Source organism: Podarcis muralis, chromosome 15 (genome assembly GCF_964188315.1).
Source record: "Podarcis muralis chromosome 15, rPodMur119.hap1.1, whole genome shotgun sequence".
NCBI classification, from domain to species: Eukaryota; Metazoa; Chordata; class Lepidosauria; order Squamata; family Lacertidae; genus Podarcis; species Podarcis muralis.
Genome location: NC_135669.1, coordinates 36,689,352 through 36,713,824, shown reverse-complemented (window position 1 = coordinate 36,713,824; position 24,473 = coordinate 36,689,352). Strand labels below are relative to the sequence as shown.

The window sequence follows — 24,473 nt, the reverse complement described above, 5'->3', positions numbered from 1 at the left end:
GAGCCCCACCTGCCCCTCACTTCCCTCTAAAGCACGTGCAGAAACTGCTGCCTTTCCCCCTCTCTTTCCAAAGCCCGGTGCCCAGTCAGCAGGAAGAAACCAGTGCTGAAAGGGGCCGCCCCTCCCTTCAGCTACAGGGAACGGTAGCTGTCTAGAAGATTTGACTAGCGATTGCTATCTCCGTGACCAACGGATGAACTCCCAAACAAAGCTCTTGTCGTGTGTCCCCCGCCCCCAGTTCCTTGAGGAAGACTTGGGGCTCACAACCTAAAATTACCAGGCTGCACATCGCAAGGAATTTGGCTTCATCCCCTGCGATGCGGAAACGAGCCGAAACTGGATGATGGAAAAGTAAAGGGGGTTGGAGGGGGGGGGGGGATGGAAAATGGCTTTTGCTGCTGCAAGGATTATATTTTGGCTTGCTGAACACGTGGATTACGTCTGCTAGGCATCTGAGGACACCGGCTCTGATTTTCTCTGCTGCTCATCTCTGGCAGAGAGAGAGAGAGCTTGGTTGCCGTTGGGGGAATAGTAAGATGCTGCTTGTCACAGCTGGGAAAGAAGGGTGAGATGCAAGCACAGAAAAGGACGGCACCAACATTTTGGAGCAGCCAGTGAGCTGGGGCAGGGAGAGAGACCAAAATATACATTCACAAGGGGATTCACATAGAATAAAAGAGCCCCGTGAGGGACTGGCAGTTGCCCAGCGATGGAAATCTACATTCGTGGAACGTGCTGGTTTGCACTGCCTGCAGCATCCTGGCCTATGACGTCAAAACTGTGAGTTCTGCTCCCTAGTGCAACAGGGAGAGGAACAGATTGCATCCTCTGCTTTCCATTGGGGTTTATGGACCTCTGCTTCCCACCTGGAGTTTCCCCTGGTTATAAGAAGCAGCTGGGTATCAAGCCAGAACGATAATGGTCTGCCTCTACTGCAGTGCGGCCCCCCCTTGCTTGACCCCACAATGGGAGAAGAGTCCCGCAGGATTGCAGCAAGAAAAAGACCACCTAGCCCAGCAACTTCTCTTTTGGGTCTACCTTTGGTGAGGGCAGGGATGGGGAACCTGTGGCTGGACTACAACCCCCATAATCCTCTGCCCGGATAGTTGAATGGGAAGCACCTAAAGCATATATCCCTGGTCAAATAACTGCATACCCGTCGTATAAAAATAAAGAATTAAAGGGAGGGGGTAACTGTTGAAAGAAGATCTTGGGGCTCAAACGGTCAGGAATCCAACCACCACGATAAATAAGTTAAAACAAAAAGGATATATGAACTAAATAATATACTGTCCCAGCAAATAAGAATTTATGCTCGCCTGTGTAAGACAGAAATACTGGGAGAGTGGTGAAAGGATAGGAAAAAATATTGTCCAATCATTTAAAACAAAAGCAGATTAAGGCATTTATCCCAAGTATTAAAGGTGATAAAGGTAAAGTCTATAAAAACTCAAAATACAGTGGTACCAGAGGTCCGTTCTTAACCTGAAGCACCACTTTAGCTAATGGGGCCTCCGCTACGCCGCCGCACAATTTCTGTTCTCATCCTGAAGCAAAGTTCTTAACCCAAGGTACTATTTCTGGGTTAGTGGAGTCTGTAACCTGAAGCATCTGTAACCTGAGGTCCCACTGTATATTAATGACCAATCCTTGGCCATCAGCCATGCTGGCTGGGATGGATAGGATTTGGGGCTCCCAACAACATCTGGGGGTTCACAAATGTTTGCTGCCACGCTGGGCCAGGCAAATGCTCAATGGAAGAGATGTCATTCCCATATCTTCCTTTTAGGATGTCCACTCCCACACCAACACTTCAGTGCAGGATGCATGCTTGCCAACCACAGAAGTTTTTCCGCTTGCTAATGCATAAGAACGTAAGAAGAGAGCTGCCAGATGAGGCCAATGGCCCGTCCAGTTCTGGCAGCAGCCAACCGGATGCCTAGAGAAATCTTGCAAGCAACAACAGCACTCTGCTCACCTGTGGGTTTCTAGCAACTGGAATCCAGAAGTATTACTGCCCCGGAAAGTGGAATAAAACACAGCCTTACCCTCCGCAAATGCAACCGCATGGAAACAACCCCCAATTTTTGAAGGAAGGTTCGCACATCAGCTCCCTGTGCTCCTGGTTAGAAAATGGAGCGTCCAAACCAAAGCAGACAGGAAGCCGCCCTCCCCTCAAGAAACAGGAAGATGCTGTCAACAGCGCAAAGTTGGCCAGAGAGGCAGGAAACACCTTGCTGGTCCTGCAGTCACCTCTAGCAGCTCTCCCTGGACAGGTGGCACGGACAGCAGTTTCCAGGACCGTGCACAAGCTGCAACGAACCGCTGCAGTAGATGAGCACTGCATATCCTACTCCAAGAATGAAATGGGCATGTTCCCCAACACCAACAGTGCTGCCTACTACAGTACAATCCCAATGCTCGGCTTTTTCCATCAAGCATGAGCTGGGACCCTTGTCTGCCCTCTGATTCATTCCCGTAGGACTTCATCAGTTAGACCACAGCACAGACTGAGCCACCGGCCACCTACCCTCTCCAAACACACTGCCCCCCGCCACAAAAAAACGACAACACCCCAAACTTTTAGGAGGATTCACCACCACGGAATCTCTCGGTGGGTTTGCCCGTGGTTAAATCCAACTCAGTGTATCAGAAAGCAGAACAGCAACCTGGCAACGTTAACAAAAACATGCATGTCTGGATGTGCATAGATGTGGCAGAATTCAGGCATCACCCCCAGACAATAGAGAAGAAAGCTTAAACCATCTTTCTAGATCAGGAGCAATGGTTTGAAGCAGGGTTTGCAAACCAATGGTTTGTACCATCTACCGTTTAGCAGTGTCTAAATGGATAAACCATAGTTAAGAGGCATCTCAAGAGACTCAGTTTCCACGTTAAGGTAAACCACAGTTAATGGCTTGCTGCGAACATGCCAACCTGGGCTGTTTTGCTTCTCCGTTACTGAGTGGGGTGGGGGGTGGGGGGTTGGAAGGACATAAATCACAGGCCTTGGCTTAGCATTGTGTCCAAAATGGGAATTGTGGTTTGTTCCCCACATGTAAGAGCAGGGAGAAGCAAAGCAACCCCCCCCCCCCAGATTGGCACACCAATGGTAATACAAGTGTAACTGAGGAAATAACCAGATCAAAAAGCTATGCACCAGCACATAAACCAGCACCAAACTATCACAAAGCAGCATAACATAAGATGAACGAAAACAGCAATTTCAGGACAAAATCCAGCACAGAGACTTGGGGGGGGGGGGGCAAGGAGGAGGGAGGAAGGAATTAAAATATTTCCAAGAACTGAAATGCCCTAAAAGGCCTGGGAGAAAAAGGAGTTCTTCACCTGATGCCCAAAAGATTCTAGCAAAGGCACCATGTGAGCCTCACTGGTGAAAACCATGCACAATCAGGGTGCCACCACCGAGAAGACCCCGTCCCTAATAATCCCCAGCCTCACCTCAATGGGTGGGGAAATGTGGAGAACAGCCTGCAATGGTAATCTGAAGGTTCAGGAAGGGATATAGGAAAAGAACTAGCCATGAATGAAATAAAACACACATACATACACATATCTATTTCAGGCCCCTACCTGGATATATCTCAAGGCACTCCTTAGGACGCTGAGGTTTGAGGTTTTCTTGTCGTCGACGTTGGGGATGTTCCGCTTAAGGGTTTCAAAGCATTCTTTCAAATGGGCACGTCTACAGAAACAAATCCCAAAGTCACCCCCTCGGTCACAGCACACTTGGAGCAAGGCGGAAGGGTGCACCGTCAAGGAAACTCATTGACGCAAGCCCAAGGCAGGCTTTTCCAACATGGCAACCACCAGACAGATGCTGGAAACCGAAGTTCAACCAATTCCAGGGATGGATTGGCCAAGGGATAGCATGTGTACAGCAACTAAGATTTTTGTACCTGCTCTGGACAGCAGGTCTACCCAGGGTCCCGCAGTGCGGTGCAGTGAAACTGCAGTGCCAGAACAGGTATAAAACACCAGGGCTTTTTTTCAGCCAGAACTCAGTTCCAGCACCGCTCAGGTGGGCGCCATTACCATTATAAGAGAACGAGGTGTTCATGGTGAGTTCTGGCACCTCTTTTTCTAGAAAAAATGGCATTGCAAAATGCCCTCACCCACACAAATTACTTTTGTCTCCATAGGTCTTATCTAGGTAAGATATCCCCCCAAAAAGTGCATTAGCAAGTGTTTTCTCCTTGAAAATTTGAAAAACATGAGAAGTCAATGTTTGATGGGCATCCGCAGAGGGAGAAAGTGGCAGTTTCCCAGCATCTGAGAACAAACCATAATCTCCAGTTTTAATAGGTTTTTAAAGGAGCATTTGTAGAGCCTGAGATATGAGGCACTTTTATTTATTTTGGCGAGAAGCTAGCCTGCTCCCACCTTTCAGTATTTAATTTTGCCTGCCCCCCACCGCCAAATTCTGCAGAAACACATGCCCCCCACCCCATAATTATGGTTGGGTGTGACGCCCAAACGGACAAGCCAGCAACCAGCACCAGAAAACGTGGTTCAAAGTGGGTTTGCAAACCGTGGTTTGTCCCGGGACGTGACACGATTAAATCATGGCTGGAAATCATACAGCAAACTAGAATTGCAGAAAGCCACTCTTAATAAATCATATTGTGTGCTCATGACGGTTTGGTGTAGCATTGCTACTGACAAACCAGCTACAACCTGGAACGCTGAGCAGGTGAGATAGCAAAAACAGCACCAGGCAGCTTTGGCACCCTGGTTTGCCTGCTGCCCATCTGGAAAAAACAAACCATTGTTTGGGTTCTGAACTATGGTTATTGAAACCAGTGGTTTGGCACAGTGTCGGAATTGAATTCCTCCCCTTTTTAAAAATCAGAGAATCTCGCCTACCATAACTGACCTCCCTGGGAAACCTCTGTGTCCCCTGGAATAACAGCTGGAATGCCCCCACCCTGGCCTAACCTCCAGCCGACCCAAACAGTCCACTGGTTACGTGCAAAACCGGTTATCATTTTGCATTCTTTTTTTTTAAAAAAGCTACATACCTGTTTTTCTCCAATTTATTATGGACTTCCCTGGTGCCAACCCTAAAGTCCAAAAGAAGAAGAAAAAAATATATAAAAATTCACCATCAGCACCAGGTTTCAGAAGAGCTCTGCACTTAAACCTAAAAGTTTCCAAATGGAGATTGGGGGGGGGGTGTAAGAGAGTCAGCTGTTGCAAAGGCTTTGCAGATCAATTTAGGCATGCTGACTTGCTGTTAGGGGCTGGAACAAAGCCAGAACATATACAGTATTTTTTGCCCCATAGGGCGCACCTAGTTTTTTTTTGGGGGGGGGGGGATAAAGAAAAAAAAATTATTTTTCCCCCAGGTGCGGGGCTGAGGCGGGGGAAGCCCCAGAACAGGCTGCTATCTGCAGGGATGCAGGCAGCTCTCCACAAGCCGTTCCCGCCGGGCTCCCACGGCTTGTGCAGAGCTGCCTGCACCCCAAAGCCTGGGGCGTGCTGAGCTCAGCGCGCCCCAGGCTTCGGGCTTCACACGTGGAGTCTGGCGGGAACTCCCGCGGGCTCCCGAGGCTTGAGGATAGCTTCCTGAAGCCTGCATTCACCCCATAGGACGCACACACATTTCCCCTTCATTTTTGGAGGGGAAAAAGTGCGTCCTATAGGGCGAAAAATACGGTAGACATGGAAGGAATTCTTTGGAATAAGGATAAAACACACTCTCTCTCTCTCTCTCTCTCTCTCTCTCTCTCACTCTCACACACACACACACACACACACACACACGCCATCTCTCTCGAACAAAAACAATTTTACACATTCTTATGTGTAACAAGCTAATGTGCTTCACTCAAATTATTCCTTCTGGTCCTTGAACCCAGGGTCCTTTGGAGCAGAAGACACCCTCCCAGTCCCACAGCCCATGTTTTCACAGGCACACAAGGCTTGCGTGGCACCCCGATTGTCACATCCCCTGTTGTCGTGGCAACAAATGCATCTGTTTGCAGTCAACCTGCTGAGGGAAACACATGCTGCTTAACAAATCTCCACGCTGAACCCGAAGGGCTGGGCTTTGTCTGCAGCACAGAAAAGTAGCAACACGACCCACTCGCTGCACAATCTTGGGTCATTTTTACTGGGGGGCGGGCATGAAGAGAAGTTCCCTGATGCAACAGTTTGCATTCAGATGAACGAGGCAAACAGCATCGTCTCACCCTGTAGGTGATACAGTCTTCAATTGAATGGCTTGGTCCTCTTCCATTTTACAGATATGGGGTGTGCCCAATATTCCTCCTCCTCAGAGAAGAAATTGCTGGGACCCAACTAACTTAAACCCACCATTTCAATGGATCTGCCCTCACAATACATTTAAAGCACAAGGAAGCCACTTTAAACAGGCATGGCTTCCCCCAAGGAATCCTGGGAAATGTAGTTTGCTAAGGGCGCAGAGGGTCGTGAGGAGGCTCCTATCCCCTTCACAGAGCTACAATTCCCAGAGTAGTTTAACAAGCCATCCCTCTTTCCATTGGCCTGCAGAAAAGTGTATTCGGCTCTTCCATGCGTTGTGCTGGAGGTATTTCACCAGGAACGTAAAAAGAGCCTAGTTGCATCAAGCTGATGGCCCAGGTATCCCAGCATCCTGTTCTCACGGTGGCCAATTAGGGGAATCTGACATGCACAACAGCGCTGTCCCTTCCTGCGGTTTCCTGCATTCAGAAGCATACTGCCTCCAACAGGAGAGGCAGAACATTGCTATCATAGTTGGTAGTTGCTTCTTGGCAACTGGTCCACAGTTCCCGATTTCCACTGGGGATGTGCAAACTTGAACCTGGAAGCGACTGAATGCAAAGCATGCAGTCTCCCACACACAAATGCTTGCCTTTGGTCAAGCCAAACCAATGGTCCACCCGCTTCACTGGCTATCTATGCCCACCTGCAGCAGATCTACAGGGTCTCAAATAGCATTCCTTTTTATTTATTTAAATAATTAGAAAAGCGAAAGAAAAACCTCACAGCACATGAAAACCAGAAGAATGGCCCTCAGAAGGAGCAGGGAATAATAATAATAATAATAATAATAATAATAATTATTATTATTATTACTACTACTACTACTACTACTACTACTACTACCGTATTTTTTGCTCTATAAGATGCACCCGACCATAAGACGCACCTAGTTTTAGAGGAGAACAAGGAGAAAAAAATTCTCTCCCTCTCTGCGCAGCGACCCTTCAGCGAAGCGGCAGGAGAAACGGAGCCCCCTGAAATGGCGCTGCGCAGAGAGGGAAAGCTGCGCGGCGCCTTTCCAGCGAAGCGAAGCCAGGAGAGCAAGAGGGATCAGTGCGCACCAATCCCTCTTGCTCTCCTGGCTTCAGCGAAAGCAACGCGAAGCCTCCGAAGCGCAGTGGGAGCACTCCCGCTGTGCTCCAGAGGCTTCGCGTTGCTTTCGCTGAAGCCATGGACCCTGCATTCGCTCCATAAGACGCACACATATTTCCCCTTACTTTTTAGGAGGGGGAAGTGCATCTTATAGAACGAAAAATACGGTATTTTGAAGTCTTTGCCTGATGCTGGAAAGACATCAAGATGCAACTTGAGACAAGCTGCACGGATGAGAGCCTTTTTGAGCCAAGCTCCCCTCATTCCCCCCACTTCAGATCTGGAGCCGTTGCAAATGGCCCAGTGGGTTTTTGTTAATTTTATTTTTAAAGGTAAAGGTAAAGGTACCCCTGCCCGTACGAGCCAGTTGTGACCGACTCCAGGGTTGCGCGCTCATCTCACTCAAGAGGCCGGGAGCCGGCGCCATCCGAAGACACTTCCGGGTCACGTGGCCAGCGTGACGAAGCTGCAACTGGCGAGCCAGCACCAGCGCAGCACACGGAAACGCCCTTTACCTTCCCGCTATAAAGCGGCACCTATTTATCTACTTGCACTTAGGGGTGCTTTCGAACTGCTAGGTGGGCAGGAGCTGGGACTGAACGACGGGAGCTCACCCCGCCGCGGGGATTCGAACCGCCGACCTTACGATCAGCAAGTCCTAGGCACTGAGGTTTTACCCACAGCGCCACCAATCCCGGGCATTGCAGAGGGTTGGACTTAATGGTTCCTGAGTGAGTCCCTTTCCACCAGAGCTGCCCCCAGCCACCCCACACTCACCCTCCGGGCCTTTTCTTCTGCTCGTTGGGCTTGACGTCCTCCGACGAGGGCGCCAGCTTGACGCCGAGGGGCTGGTGGTGGGGCTGCAGAGGGGGAGGCTGGGGCTGGATCGGCTGCTGGACCATGTGGTGCTGCGAGATGGCCAGCACCGGCGTGGCATAGTGAGGCAGCTGCTGCTGCTTCGGGCTGCTGCAAGGGGGCGTGGGGGCCTTGATGTCCGGAAGAAGCGAGGGGCCGGTCTTCTGGATGACGGGGGCCGCCAGGGGGGGCTCCTTGCCCAGGCCGGGAGAGCTCACGAGCGGCTGGTGGCGGTGGATGAGGGGCGGAGACAAGGCGTTGTGGGCCGCCGGAGGGGCGGGGCTTGTGACCACGGGGATGGGGATGACGGAGATGGGGGCCGCCAGCGGCGGGGGAGGGGGCGGAGGCGGGGCGGGCGGAGACAAGGGCACGGCCGCCATTTCGAGGCGGGGCTCCTCGGGGCGAGCGACATGGTTAACCCTAGGCACGCTGGCCTTCTTCTGCTCCTGTTCGCGCTCCAAGCGTAGCTTCTCGTGCTTCTCGTTCTCCTCTGTTCGGGAAGGGAAGGGGGGGAAAGAGAGAGAAAGAGCCACAGTCATTATCGGCAGACATTTGTTCCTGCAGAGCGAGGGTCTCCATGTTATAAGATACTGTCTTTTTCCGTGTATAAGACGCACCTTCTTTTTTGGGACTCCAAATTGAGAAAATGGGGGGAAATTGTATCCATGCATAAGACGACCCCAACTTTTAAGACTAATTTTTCAAGAAAATAACCTAGTCCTATACATGGAAAAATACGGTATATGAACTAATCGCCAAATGGCACCTTAAAGCCTAGGCTTCGGTCACCACAACCAAATATCTAAGCGCCTTTCCCCCTACCCCCACTGGGATTTGGTGTTATTGCGTTTCATTTCTATACTGCTTTAGATTTTAAAATAAAAATCTCAAAGTGGTTTACAGCGCATTTATTTTAAAAATCCAAAATCAAACCAAGTCAAGCTTCAAGGAAAATACTTCACATCCTTCTCTAATGGACATTTTGCTTTCCCTACTTATTTATTTATTTACCTACTTAATTTACATAGCTGCCCCGTAGAAGAAGAACTCTAAGAAGCCGGTGTGGTGTAGTGGTTAGAGCAGAGCTTTCCAAACTGTGTGTTGGCTGAGCAAACACTCCTCCCGGGGCTGGAAAGGGCTTAGTTTAACCTCCAGTTTGCTAGTTAAATTGAATGACTGTGTCACGAAACGATGCAGGTCTAAAAAAGGTGTCAGTGGCGTGAAAAGTTTTGAAAGCTCTGGGTTAGAGCGTCAGACTGGGACCCAGGAGGTCTGGGTTCGAATCCTCACTCATGATGCCTGCCGTCAGTCACAGCCTCGTAATCTACCAGATGGAGATGTTAGCCGCCAAAATGGTAGCCAGAGATCTCCACAGGTTAATCATTGGACCCGCGCCGGTCGCAAAACACACCTGGCTAATTTCTAACACTGGCTCATGACCCCTGCGGACCCCTTCCAACTCTCACGATTAATAGGAACTAGAGTGTTTCTCTCCGAGGTCCGTTCATTGCAAAGGTGGAGGGTCTTGGGCTCAGGGCACAAAATGACTCCCCTCCAGGCCCTGAGATCCCGCATTGCTTCCTTTCCCCAGTTCGCACCACTCTGTAGCCCTGCTCTGCGCTCTCCTCAGGAACTTCTGCCTGTCTGGGAATGTGTCCCCAAACTGCGATGGTACCTCTTGCTAGCCTGGATGAGGATAAAGAGGGTTTTTTTTAAGGGGGGGGACGTAAAAAAAAAACACCCCTCAGACATTTGTGCCATAGGAAAACATGGCCGACACCCCTTGTTCCTCCCACTTCTAGGCCTACTGGTGCCCGGCCATAGGAGCCAGCTCCTAGGGGCTGAGGTCCCTTCGGCCTCCACAACATTTGAGGGGGCCAGCCCCCCCCCAAGTGGATAGGCATTGCAATTCAAATGGTGTGAGCATGCTGCATCTTGTTATTTTTAAAAATGTGAATTTTCGACATAAGTAAGAAGCAGACTGGTCTACCAAACAAGAATAATAAGAGCAATTAAAAACCCCCAAAAATAAAAATGGGGGGGGGGGAGAGAGAGAAATAAATAAAATACCCATTAGGCCCTTTACCATATTTATATCATCTATATCCTGTCATTCATCAGGATATTCTGTGCTGGGTATTATGCAGTGCATGGCTTACTCGCCTCCCCAATATGTTATTCAAGTTTGCCCCCCTGCGCCCAGCCCCTGGAAGCTTGCTTACCCCAAACTGCAGCCCCCCAGGCTGAAAAGAATGTTTACTGCACTGGTCCTCAACTGGTGGGTCAGTATGCACCAGTGGGTCACAGCCTAATCCAAAGTGGGTTGTGACAGGAACGTGGTAAAGGTAAAGGACCCCTGATAGTTAAGTCCGGTCGCGAACGACTCTGGGGTGGCGGCGCTCATCTTGCTTTACTGGCCGCAGACAGTTTTTCCAGGTCATGTGGCTAGCATGACTAAGCCGCTTCTGGCAAAACCAGCAGCGCACGGAAACGCTGTTTACCTTCCCGCTGGAGTGGTGCCTATTTATCTACTTGCACTTTGACGTGCTTTCAAACTGCTAGGTTGGCAGGAGCAGGGACCGAGCAACGGGAGCTCACCCCGTTCGAACCGCCGACCTTCCGAATTGAAAGCCATAGGCTCAGTGGTTTAGACCACAGCGCCACCCGTGTCTCCAGGAACGTGACTGCCATGCAAATATATGGTAAAAAATTAAGAAATGAGTTTCCAAATGGGTTAAAAGTGGTCTTAAACGATTGAGGATTTCAATGGATGAATGTTATTTATGGAGTGGTATACATACACGAGGGGGCAGGTTTTTTTAACAGAGTAACACTCACAAGCGAGGAGAGGACCCATAGGTCACAGACCGCAAAGAGCTTACACTTATAAAACAACTCAGAGCTGCCTCACCCTGAAGAAAAACAAATGTAAATAAACTTGACTAAGGGTAGGAGTCAAATGTGTGGCCAGAGGCAGACAGCAGCTGCTCTTTTCCTCTCCTAAAGGCATCTTTCCTGCCCATTATTTCGACTTTATTGGTATACCCAGCTCCTCAAATCTTTATGACGACGCTCCGATACTTTATTTATTTGCCTATTTACAGCATTTGTAGCCTGCTCTTCAATTTCTTTTAAATCCCAGAGTGGCCACCAAAGCAATAAAGATTGAAGGGGGGGGGCGAAGATACTATAATATACACAAATGATTAAAAAAGCCCCAATAAACAACAAATTAACAACAACAATGTAAGGTGAAGAAGCAAAACCATAGGAATGAAACTTATCTACCCCCCCATTTAACCAAGTTTTTAAAAAACACACTCAAGATTCAAACTGATTAAGCAACCAATGGTCTTGGAAATAGATCCCATACCATTTCTCACCTTTGGCAGCCTAACAAGAAGAAGAAGAAGAAGAAAAAGAAGAATGTTATTATTTACATGCCCATCTGACTGGGCTGTCCCAGCCACTCTGGGAGGCTTCTTAGTAAAATATGCATCAACTTCAAGCATCTAGTGCTCATTATTAAATCCGTATTCCCGCCCCCTTTACACCCATTTCTGGTTCCGCCCATTCTAACCAACCTGACATCTGCTGCAATTGGCCCTCTGGCCTTCCTTCTTCCACACAACTCCGCCCCCCGCCTATCTGGTCCAGCCAATCACATTTCTGTCTCTACATAAGAAATACGCAATACCTTATACCAGGTATAAGGAACAAATGTGGCCCTCCGCGCTCCTTTCCCTGGCCCCCAAGGCTCTCCCTAGCCCACAGACCCTTTCCAGACGCACCCTTTCCCGGGCCAGCTTTGCACCCTTAGGTGGAGTGTATAGAGAGGGATACATGACATGTGCTAAGAAAACGGCCTATTCAAGGAAGGCAAAGTGTGCATTGGGACGCGGGTGGCGCTGTGGGTTAAACCACACAGCCTAGGACTTGCTGATCAGAAGGTCGGCGGTTCAAATCCCCTTGCTCGGTCCCTGCTCCTGCCCACCTAGCAGTTCGAAAACACGTCAAAGTGCAAGTAGATAAACAGGTACCGCTCCGGCGGGAAGGTAAACGGCATTTCCATGCGCTGCTCTGGTTCTCCAGAAGCGGCTTAGTCATGCTGGCCACATGACCCGGAAGCTGTACTCCAGCGTCCTCGGCCAATAAAGCAAGATGAGCGCCGCAACCCCAGAGTCGGTCACGACTGGACCTAACAGTCAGGGGTCCCTTTACTCTTTACCTAAAATGTGCATTCCATGCTCCACCCTCAGCCATGTGGCCTCCAAGAAGCTGCCCAGAAATGAATGTGGCCCTCAGGCTGGAAAACCACCCAGACACCATCTGCACAACTCCCCACATCTCCCTGGCCCCCCCCATCCCTCTGAGGAGAGAGATCATTCCCCTTTTCTCAAACTCCTGTCTGAAGCCCTGGAGAGCTGCTGCCATTCAGTGCAGACAATACTGAGATAGATGGACCAATAGTCTGACTCAATTATCCTAGAGCAGCAAGAACACTCTGCATAAGCTCAGAGGTATTCATTGCGACTCCTTTAGACCTGAGGCCTGATGGAAGTCAGCCAGGCTCTGCCTCACAACCATTTCTTTCTTTTTTGTTCTCCTGACAGGGAAAACAGACCAGTGAAACCAGTTCACCTTGCTGCCGCGGAATCCAGTTCAGCCTGGCGGCTTTCTCAGCAGCCTCCATTGGCCTGCCATGTGTTTTGACAATGCACTGTTTGAACTCGATAAATGAGATATGGGTGTCCTTGCTAGGGCTGGGCAATGTCGGGTTTTCAACATCGCGGTTTGGCGATATACAACAGATGCTGAAAAAAGCTGTGTTGGCCCCAGCCATCATGATGCCTGGGGAAACTGCCACAGCTCTCATCATGGGAGATGAGGTGCTTTTACCCCAGCACCTCAGGGGCTGTGGCCAATACAACTGACCTCAGCCTGCTGCTCAGCCGGGGGGCAGAAAGGCTCCTGCCCCCGGCAGAGCCAGCCCCGAGTCCCCTGCCAATATATCGCCTAGGCCTCGGCCTCGCCTTGCCAAATAAAACCATACATTTGAAGAGATTTATAACCCCACCTTTCCCATGTCTGCGGCACCCACGAGACAACTTTAAACAATATAAAAAAGGTAAAGGTACCCCTGCCCGTACGGGCCAGTCTTGCCAGACTCTAGGGTTGTGCGCTCATCTCACTCAAGAGGCCAGGGGCCAGCGCTGTCTGGAGACACTTCCGGGTCACATGGCCAGCGTGACAAGCTGCATCTGGCAAGCCAGTGCAGCACACGGAACACCGTTTACCTTCCCGCTGGTAAGCCGTCCCTATTTATCTACTTGCACCCAAGGGTGCTTTCGAACTGCTAGGTTGGCAGGCGCTGGGACCGAGCAACGGGAGTGCACCCCGCCACGGGGATTCGAACCGCCGACCTTTCGATCGGCAAGTCCTAGGCGCTGAGGCTTTTACCCACAGCGCCACCCGCATCCCACAGCGCCACCCGCATCCCACAGCGCCACCCGCGTCCCACAGCGCTACCCGCGTCCCACAGCGGACGTATATTGCATATTAAACATATTGTATATTAAACAATATACAGCAGTACAATTAAATACTTAACAGCTAAAGCATAAAAATGCAAACAGCAGTTAAAAAATACACACCAAAAGCAGACAGAAGACAAGGGCAGGGGGTTATCAGCTGTCCCCAAAAGCTCTCTGATTTAAGAGTCTTAGGCCCCATCTGCATTATGCATTTGAAACAGTATTATACCAGTTTAAGCTGTTAACGAAGAAGCCTGCAAACTGTTTGTAGTTTGTAAAGGGCGCTGAGAGTTGTTAGGGGACCCAGCTAATCCCCCAAGAGAGCTACAAATGACAATAAAGATATTATTATTATTATTATTATTATTAATTCCCAGACAATCCCACTTGGGGGATTGTAGCTCTGTGAAGGGAACAGGGTGACTTCCTAACTCCTCTCAGCACCCTTAATAAACTACAGTTCCCAGGATTATTATTTGGGGGGGGGGGGAGGCCCATGTTATGAAGCCGCGATGAAGTGCAGATGGCATGGTATGTAAACACAAACATTCAAAATGGCTAGACCCACCCAACCACCCTGCTCCTCCTCCTGCGGCCAATTCTTATTGCTGGGTGATTTTATGGTGGACAAGAACCAAGCAGTGCAGGATCAACCCCATTTCCAAGCAAGATGCCTCCAGGAAGCCACAGAGAGAGGCTTATTGGGGGGGGGACGACAGTTAATGCCCCCACCCCAAGCTCAAGGTTCTCAATGCCTTTGCACAGAGGACGGCCATCGCCTCCCTTCGCCGGCCCCAGGAATATTTACGCAGCAGCTAAAAAACCAAAACCACACACACCACCTAGGAGAAAACAGGCCAGAGTTCTGGAGCAGGTGAGCCGAGAGAATTACTCAACCGCAAGAGGCTGCGGAAAAAGCTCCCTCTCCCTCGAAAACACCGGGAAGGGGGGGGGGGACCAGCCCCCAAGCACGTGTCTGCCTGCTATGCACTTTAGAAGACAACACGGCAGGTCAGCTGGGCGGCAGCCAAGCGGCAGAGAGAACCTCCCTCGCCCATGACGCACCACGTCACCACCGGGAACGGCCAAAAGACCTCATGATGAAGTCGCATGCAGCATCTGCAGTACGGGATGCCAGCTTCTGGGGCGGGGAGAGAGAAAAGGGGGGCGGACTCCAGCGGCCGAACTCTTTAAGTCGCTTGCGCCGTTTGCAGGATCACGCAACTGCATCGGTGAGTCGGGAAGCACGCAGCAAAACTGAGCCAGAGCTCGGATTCTGCAATGTTGCACGCTTTGCTCACGGGCGTTACACAAGCCTCGGGTGCTTTTTGGCTCCACGGATGCCTGGTTTGTTCCGTATCTGAGACGGATCCAAGGAGCCCTGAACTGGGTGTTGTGCATAGCTGTCAACTTTCCCCTTCTCTTGCAAGGAATCCTATTTGGAATAAGGTAATTTCCCTTAAAAAAGGGGAAATGTTGACAGCTATGGTGTTGTAGCCAAGCACCATCCCCTTCACACACATACACAGATGCGAATCCTGCTCCAACAGACGTCTCTGACATACAGTGGTACCTCGGGTTAAGTACTTAATTCGTTCCGGAGGTCCGTGCTTAACCTGAAACTATTTTTAACCTGAAGCACCACTTTAGTTAATGGGGCCTCCTGCTGCTGCTGTGCCGCCGGAGCACGATTTCTGTTCTCATCCTGAGGCAAAGTTCTTAACCTGAAGCACTATTTCTGGGTTAGCGGAGTCTGTAACCTGAAGCGTATGTAACCCGAGGTACCACTGTATAAAATTATCCAGACCTTCCTCTGTCGCCTTAAGGACTAGGAGCGTCAACCCTCAGGGTAGGAGGTGGCGCTGGTGGAAGGGTTCTTTGAAGCTAAGCAAAATTCCCAGAAATCTTGTGCCCCATGCCTCCTCAGTTAATTTCTATAACCCTGTGAGGTAGGTTAAGAGGCTGGGACTGACTCCAAGCTTCATGGCTGAGTGGGGATTCGAACCCCGATCTCCCAGGTCCTAGTCTGACACTCTTAACCACTACACCCCACTGGCTTCCCAGAGTACTTCTGCCATGGGGCAGCTCTATAAATTAAGTAGGTAAATAAATATGGGGGAAAGCAAAATGCCACTTAGAGAAGGCTCTGAAATACTTCCCTCGAAGCTTAAATTATGTTTTCTCCTGGATTGTTTTGTTTGATGTTTTAAAGTGTTGCAAAGCACTTTGAGATTTTTTCTTTAAAATATAAAGTGGCACAGAATTTAAATGAAGAATAATAACAATAAATCTTATGGGGTGGGGGGAATGGCGCCTGGACATTCCGCTGTGGTGACGGTAACCTCGGTTTAAGGTGCTATTTGGCGATTAGCTTATATATCTGAGTTTCTAACACTTCATAGTGATAAAAGGTAAAGGTAAAGGTACCCCTGCCCATACGGGCCAGTCTTGACAGACTCTAGGGTTGTGCGCCCATCTCACTCAAGAGGCCGGGGGCCAGCGCTGTCCGGAGACACTTCTGGGTCACGTGGCCAGCGTGACATCGCTGCTCTGGTGAGCCAGAGCCGCACACGGAAACGCCGTTTACCTTCCCGCTAGTAAGCGGTCCCTATTTATCTACTTGCACCCGGGAGTGCTTTCAAACTGCTAGGTTGGCAGGCGCTGGGACCGAACAACGGGAGCACACCCCGCCGCGGGGATTCGAACCGCCGACCTTTCGATCGGCAAGCCCTAGGCGCTGAGGCTTTTACCCACATCGCCACCCAGCGTCATAGTGATAGGGAGTGACAATTTTAACCTGGCCAAGAATGAAACAAGGGCTGTATGCATACCATACATTTAAAGCACACCCTCCACCCGCCAAAAAAGAATTGTGGGAACTGTAGTTTATCGTAGCACCCTTAAGAAACTATAATTCCCATATTTTTTGGGGGGGTGCTTTAAAAGTATGATGTGTACGCAGCTCAGGTCACAGTGGAGGGTTTCCCTTCCTCGAGGAAACGGAGGAGCCACAGACAGGAAGGAAAGTTTTTGGAGGTTGACCACTGTGATACGTCTTCTACCTGTGGCTCTAGGGATCTCTCTCTCTCTTAGCCGCAGGAGTGACTCACGCCTGCCCAGCTGGGTGGGGAGTTCAGGTAGGCGTCACCTGACCTAGATGGAGGCTCGTACCCACTGAGTCAGCTCCTATCCCAAAACATTCTTCCCACTTCCTGTTACATAAACATACCCAAAGAGTTACGCCAAGACGTCACAAAGTCGCATTCCATGGCCAGCTCAACAGGTGGCTACCACGGGTCAACCTACGGGCAATGGCGCCACTTATGGGGAAGAAGTCTAGGGGTCCCCTCGACAGAACTGAGCAGGGGAGCCCCGCAATGCAGCCAGGCTGCCTTAGCACATGTGGAAGCGAGGGAAGAAACGCACACCTGTAAAAGACAGAATCGCCCTCTCACCTGGTCAGAACATATGAGGCCAAAGCAGTGCTAGAAACTCAGCTACGTAATCCAATTGCTAGTCTCAGGCTAGAAAAATAAATAAAAACTCCAGTATACAGATGCACATGCTCTTAAAATTAGAGAAGCAAGACAACCCAGAAGCTAGCGCTTGGGATATGGAGCTGGTTTCAGCACCCTCTTTAGCTACAGGTTTCACAGCCTTGTGCATCAGTCTTCCATATCCCCTTTCTGCCAAATGGGTATGCTGGTCAGTATTGCTTATCCACAATGGAAAGATGAATCCCAAGGGAGGCTATAAAACACTGCTGTGAGGCACCCTCTTACTATCCCTGAAGGCCTAAGCTAGGCATCCCTTCCAGATGTCTAAAACCACCTGTCATCATTGCCAAAGAGAAATATTTCCTAAAGTGCAATTTGCATTTTCCCAGAAGTCAGTCCTCCTGCAGCAGGAATGGGGAGCCTGTGGCCCTCCAGGTGTTGCTAGACTACAACTCCCATCAACACCCATTGGCATGGCCAATGGCCAGGGATGATGGGAGTTGTAGTTCAGCAACAACCTGGAGGGCACCGTCCTGTCTCCCCAGGCCTAGGGGCTGCTGAAGCATCTCCATCACCTCTGATCACACTACAACTGCAATTTTGCTCAATAACCACAGGGCAAAGAACTTTGCAGGGTCTCACTGCCCATTCCCACCACACCTCCACGAATATCTTCTCAGGAAAAGTGTTAGAAACTCAGATATATAAGTTAAGCACCAAATGGCTCCTTAAATCAAGGTCGCAGTTGCCAGTGGTACCTCTGGTTACGTACTTAATTCGTTCCAGGTGTCTATTCTTAACCTGAAACCGTTCTTAACCTGAGGTAGCACTTTAGCTAATGGGGCCTCCCGCTGCCACTGCCATGCGATTTCTGTTCTCATCCTGAGGTAAAGTTCTTAACCAGAGGTACTACTTCCGGGTCAGCGGAGTCTGTACCCCGAAGTGTCTGTAACCCGAGGTGTTGTTAACCTGAGGTACCACTGTATCTGGGACGCGGGTAGCGCTGTGGAAGGTCGGCAGTTTGAATCCCTATGACAAGGTAAGCTCCCGTTGCTCAGTCCCTGCTCCTGCCAACCTAGCAGTTTGAAAGCATGCCAGTGCAAGTAGATAAATAGGTAACGCTCTGGCGGGAAGGTAAACGGCGTTTCCATGAGCTGCTCTGGTTTCGCCAGAAGCGGCTTAGTCATGCTGGCCACATGACCCGGGAAAACTGTCTGTGGACAAACGCCGGCTCCACAACCCCCGAGTCATTAGTGACTGGACTTAACCATCCAGGGGTCCTTTACCTTTACCTTTTACCACTGTATCTAGTTGCCCTTTGGTGGCAAGACAGCTCTTATTTTTCAAATGATGGACTGACTGTGATTGATTCTCAGTTAAATATATGACTAGTTCAGATTATGGGACGCACGCGGGTGGCGTTGTGGGTTAAAGCCTCAGCGCCTAGGACTTGCCGACCGAAAGGTCGGCGGTTCGAATCCCCGCGGCAGGGTGCGCTCCCGTCGTTCGGTCCCAGCGCCTGCCAACCTAGCAGTTTGAAAGCACCCTCAGGTGCAAGTAGATAAATAGGGACCGCTTACTAGCGGGAAGGTAACGGCGTTCCATGTGCTGCGCTGGCTCGCCAGATGCAGCTTGTCACGCTGGCCACATGACCCAGAAGTGTCTGCGGACAGTGCTGGCTCCCGGCCTATAGAGTGAGATGAGCGCACAACCCTAGAGTCTGGCAAGACTGGCCCGTATGGGCAGGGGTACCTTTACCTTTACCTTAGTTCAGATTATAACCTTGAGCTAAATTAAGAACTTTGACAACTTAAAAAAGTAAAGTCCCTTAATCCAGTCCACATCTATTTCGGTCTATTTCTACCTCTCTTTTTTTTTTTAAGGGTGACTGCTCCGGCTCAGGCTGCACAGAAATAGTAATTTGGTTCCAGAAATTCATTCCGATTGTGCAGATAAAATGTAACTGATATAATTCTACAGGACGGGATATTAGTGTGTGAAAACAGTGTCCAGATCCAATGATCCCCAGATGGTGGAAATGTCAGGTGCCATCCTGGCACCCAGATATCTCCACTTGGTTGGACGCCAGGTGCAAAATGCAAATTTCAAACACTGCTCTGGAACCTCAGAGCACAGGTTCATCCTCGAATTAGGGATGCGCAACATAGATAACCATTATTCCCACTTTACAGATAGGGGAGATGGAAGACTGACAGCAAAACCATGGCTGAGCAGCATTCATGCCACCATTTTTTTTAGCTTCGTTTCCCACTGATTGAGCGGCCCCCATGCGGCCTCCATCTCTGCCAGCCGGTTTGTCTGGGTTTTGCCTCAGCTACAGTAGGCGGGTGCCCCAGAACTGAGGAACAATCTCTGCTTTGAAACAGATTTCAAGGGAGAAGCCTTGAAACACCCAGAAGCGTAGTTGGGACATTGGCCTCCAACCATCAAAAAGGAAAACAGAAAAGCACACACAACCACACACAAAGGTGACCTCAGGTGTGACTGGTTTTCCTAAGTAGGTGACTTGCTTCCCTGTAATCCTCGCCAATGAAAGGTTGTTGTATTCTTTCCCAACTACCTTGACAGGCTGGTGTTGCCTCAGTCAAGCTGAGAGCACACAAAGTCCTCAAGGAAGTAGTTACCAAAGGAAAAGAGCCCATTCTACAGATCCAACAACAGTTGAGACCTTATTTAAACCATTGTTTTCCAAGGGAGTCATTGTGATAACTGCGGCAGAAGAGCCACATGCGCCGCCTACATTATCACTTGATGGCCACGGAAGCAGCTCAGCCAACGGAGCTGAGTCTTTTGCCTCCAGCCATCCTCTTCCACGAATCTGCCCAGCTCCTTAACCTAATGCCATTTAAGGCAATAGCCGCAACTGTGGCAGAAAATTCCCTAAGTTGATGATGCAACAAAGACAACATTTATATAGATAGATAAATTCAGGTAACTGGGACACGAGTAGCAAGACCTAATTGTAGGTCATCTGAAGCTGGGGGTGTATGGAGTGTTAAGGGAGGGGCAGTGCCTCTAACATGTCACGCTCCTTCTGGGGTAGTTTGTCTGCCTTTGGTCTCCCACCCTGCACTCAGCTCTCACCTGTGGCTCCTAAAAGATGTCAGCATGTGACAGCGGCCACACGGGAAACGGCTTAGACTAGCCGACTAAGCCAGGTGAAGGTAGCCGATGGATCTCAAACCCTCGGAGAGTTAGGGACTTCCCCTGCGTGCAAAGACAGGTTCTTCTACCTAGACTCTAGGTCCCCATCGAGGAGAAGGAAAACTCTGCCCTTAAAACCTCCACTGCCTTGTGGGAAATCTTCAGGAGAAGAAAAGGCTAAGGAGTAAACACTCCTTAGTGTTGGTGCTGACCTTTCAAGCCCTAAATGGCCTCGGTCCAATATACCTGAAGGAGCATCTCCACCCCCATCGTTCTGCCCGGACACTGAGGTCCAGCACCGAGGGCCTTCTGGCGGTTCCCTCGCTGCAAGAAGCCAAGTTACAGGGAACCAGGCAGAGGGCCTTCTTGGTAGTGGCACCCGCCCTGTGGAACGCCCTCCCACTAAAGAGAAAAACTACTACCAGACTTTTAGAAGACATCTGAAGGCAGCCCTGTTTGGGGAAGCTTTTAATGTTTATTAAAATTGTATTTTAATACACTGGTACCTCAGGTTAAGAACTTAATTCGTTCTGGAGGTCTGTTCTTAATCTGAAACTGTTCTTAACCTGAAGCACCATTTTAGCTAATGGGGCCTCCTGCTGCTGCTGCGCCGTCGCTGCACGATTTCTGTTCTCATCCTGAAGCAAAGTTCTTAACCCGAGGTAATATTTCTGGGTTAGCAGAGTCTGTAACCTGAAGCATCTGTAACCTGAAGGGTCTGTAACCCGAGGTACCACTGTATTCTGTTGGAAGCCGCCCAGAGTGGCTGCGGAAACCCAGCCAGATGGGCAGGGTATAAATAATAATTTTTTAAAATAAATATTATATTATTACTATGGAAATCCAGAGTGGAGTCCCTACGGCAGTTGGACGGCACCTCTTTCCGGCAACTCCTGCAGCCAAGCTGGTGCCAAACGTATTGCTCTGCTTTCCTTTGGACTACATCAGCCAAGATGAGAGGGCAGCCCAGGACCTCCATACACACCAACCAGGCTTGCACCCAGCGGAGATCATTTCAGTGCTGCCAATATTTGACTTCACCCCTGAAGGCGCACTCCATTCTCTCTCAGGACAGATGGATGACAACAACAACACCTGTAGCTGCACTGAAGGGAACAACTGCATCATCCTAAATAGAGTATGCCGGGGGTTCCCAAACTGTGGTCTGAAAATTCATTCAGGTGGTCCACAGTGTCAGTGAAGAGCAGTGGCTACAAACATTGTTCCTAGATCCTGGCAGTCTACTCAGGTGGTGAGCAGGATGAATCAGAAGTGATTGGGGTGAAGGCACATGAAAGTAACTATATTATTATTGTTATTTCCAAGACGGCAGGCTTAGGCATCCCCCAAGGTTTGCAGAAGTACAAAAAAATGCTTTAGGAAACCCACCCCCCAAAAAACTCAGCACAATGATGACTGAGTGTTCTCGGTTGTGCAGTGCCGAGCCTGAGCAGAAGCACTTCACTCACACACTGCAAGAATTTGTTGCAGGTCCCACCTGAATACTGCCATCTCAATTCACCCAGGCCTTGTGTAACCCAAACGGCACCATCCATAACTCCACCATCCTTCCTCTGCATAAGAGAGAGCTACTGGCAAACTCAGGGAAATGGCAAGATATGCAGGAGGACTAAAAAAGAAAAATAAATTGGGGGGAACATTGGCCCTTGAGGGAAAACACCCGAAAACAGCCTAATGAGGACTAAGCATGCTCAACAAACACAGTGCGTGTTTATGGGGATGAAGAGCTAATGGGAACACCAAGGGATTGAGTAACGGAATGGAGTTCTTCAAAGAGGGCATGGTTGGCTGAGTGCCACCCTGAACTGGCATGCACTCCACATTGCAACATTTTCTTGCAGGCTCCAGGTAGGATGTCTCTAACGATCGTTTATCCCAATGTTGCCCCTCCATTCCATTGATTTATTCCAAGAATTTGCAGGTTTTACAGCTGCGACCTTCCCCCATGTGCTGAGAGCCTTCTGTTGCGTGACCATCTCCCAGTGTGATGTAATAGATTTAAAAGGGATTTGTGTCAGCACCCCAGGTACTATATTCCTCACCTGCATCAGCTCACTGGGTGAACTTGGGCCAGTCGCTGTCTCTCAGCCTAGCCTACCTCACAGGACTGTTGTAAAGATAAAAGGAGGAAAGCAATGACCACCAGCTCCATCTCCTGGGAGGAAAGGCTGGATTTTAATGATGGTGGTGCAGCAGTAGAGGTAATAAAACAATGACGACGACAACACAAGGTAGGTGGGAAAAGAGGAATCTATCCTGCAGCTCTAAGGCTTCTTTCTTTTTGCTGTTGTGGTTGAATTTTAATTTCCTTCCCATCCACCTTTCCTGGAGTGACTCACTGCTGAGACAATACGTTTCAGGCTACCTCCCATCAGATATGACACACACACAAAACACAGACATTTGATCCTCCGCTGTGGTTGCAAAAGGTGTGCCCCCCCCCTGCATTGGAGAGGCTTGCCACCCATGGCAAGGAACAGGAAGGCAAGGGAAGAAAACACACACAAAAAGGGAATTCCCCCCACTCTTTTGGCAAAGGGATTTCACAGGTGAGCAGGTCTAAAGGAATGGCTCAAAGATTTAAAGCAGGAGACCTTGAACCGCCCCCTAACCCCACGTCACAGAAAAAAAACAATCCAAATTTCAGAAAAGCGAACACGAGAGCTGTCGACACACGTAAGGTGCTGGCGTTCTGTCCCATCGATGTGCAGGCCACTCTGCAGTGAAGCCATATCAGCTCCCTGCCCCAAGGAGCTTGCAAACTAGAAATCACCCAAGTGTGTGTCAGACAGAGGGGAACCATGGACGGAGACATTGGTAGATGGTATTGTGGGGTGCCGGGGCACTGCACATGGGGCCTCCAAGCAGCTTTTTGCTGCTACTTATCTAAAGGGGGGGGGACGCAGGTGGCGCTGTGGGTTAAACCACCCAATGTGGGACTCGAACCCACAGCCCTGACTGAGCCAGTTGCCACTTAAGTGCAGTTGTATTTCTGGGGCTTTTTGTGTCTGGCTTAGCATGATTAAAGGGACGCAGGTGGCGCTATGGGTTAAACCAGAGCCTAGGACTTGCCGATCAGAAGGTCGGCGGTTCGAATCCCTGCGACGGGGTGAGCTCCCGTTGCTCAGTCCCTGCTCCTGCCAACCTAGCAGTTTGAAAGCACATCAAAGTGCAAGTAGATAAATAGGCACCACTCCGGCGGGAAGGTAAACAGCGTTTCCGTGCTCTGCTCTGGTTCACCAGAAGCGGCTTAGTCATGCTGGCCACATGACCCGGAAGCTGTAACAATAAAGCAAGCTTGGCCAATAAAGCAACATGAGCGCCGCAACCCCCACAGTTGTCCTTGACTGGACCTAATGGTCAGGGGTCCCTTTACCTTTTTCTAAAGGGGATGAAGAAGTAGACCCGGTGGAAGCACAACAGGAGGGGCACCTTGGGGCCCTGAATCAAAACAGTGATAAGCCTTTCCTCCACCCAAGAGAAACTGTTTGCTCATTAGGCAAATGATGAGTGGGATCTGCGACAAAATGTTGCAGCGTGGAATTCTCCCCTCTCAGGATTCTAGTTGGACTCAGAAATGTCCACTTCCAGGATACTCCAGTTGCTCTCCCACCAAGTTTTCTAATCCTCACCCTCCACACACACAAAAAAACCCAGACAGCATTCTGTGCCCATGGACCAGTATTATTTATTATTATCGTTACTTAATAGTTCAGCTTCTGTCCCACACTTCTTCCTCGTGAACCACAAGGCAGTGAAAACAATGACTATTTTTAAAAAAACAAAAACAAAAAAGCACACACCATAAAAAAAAACAATCCCAGTACAGATGCAGACTGGGAAAGCTCTCCATGCAAAAGGCTTGCTGAAAGAGGAACGTCTTCTGCAGGTGCCGAAAAGACAGCTGAGAGGGTGCCTGTTTAATATTTAACGGGAGTGCATTCCAGAGGGGAAGGTGCCAGGACACCGAAGACCCAGTTGCAATATTGTGTGGAATGCACCTGATTAAGATGGTAAC

General features: G+C 49.7%; 1 protein-coding gene across 2 annotated transcripts in view; it reads right to left on the bottom strand.

Moving 5' to 3' along the window:
• Positions 1-24,473, bottom strand: part of MNT (MAX network transcriptional repressor) — a 62,708-nt gene that overhangs the window by 31,976 nt on the left and 6,259 nt on the right. Inside the window, exons 2-4 of one of the 2 annotated variants that reach the window (XM_028708083.2) lie at positions 8,161-8,728; positions 5,043-5,084; positions 3,595-3,706 (exon numbers count right to left, since the gene is read on the bottom strand). In XM_028708083.2, coding sequence (XP_028563916.2) covers positions 3,595-3,706; positions 5,043-5,084; positions 8,161-8,728 — 722 coding nt within the window. The remainder of the gene's footprint in view (positions 1-3,594; positions 3,707-5,042; positions 5,085-8,160; positions 8,729-24,473) is intronic. The other variant, XM_028708084.2, reaches the window with a different exon arrangement.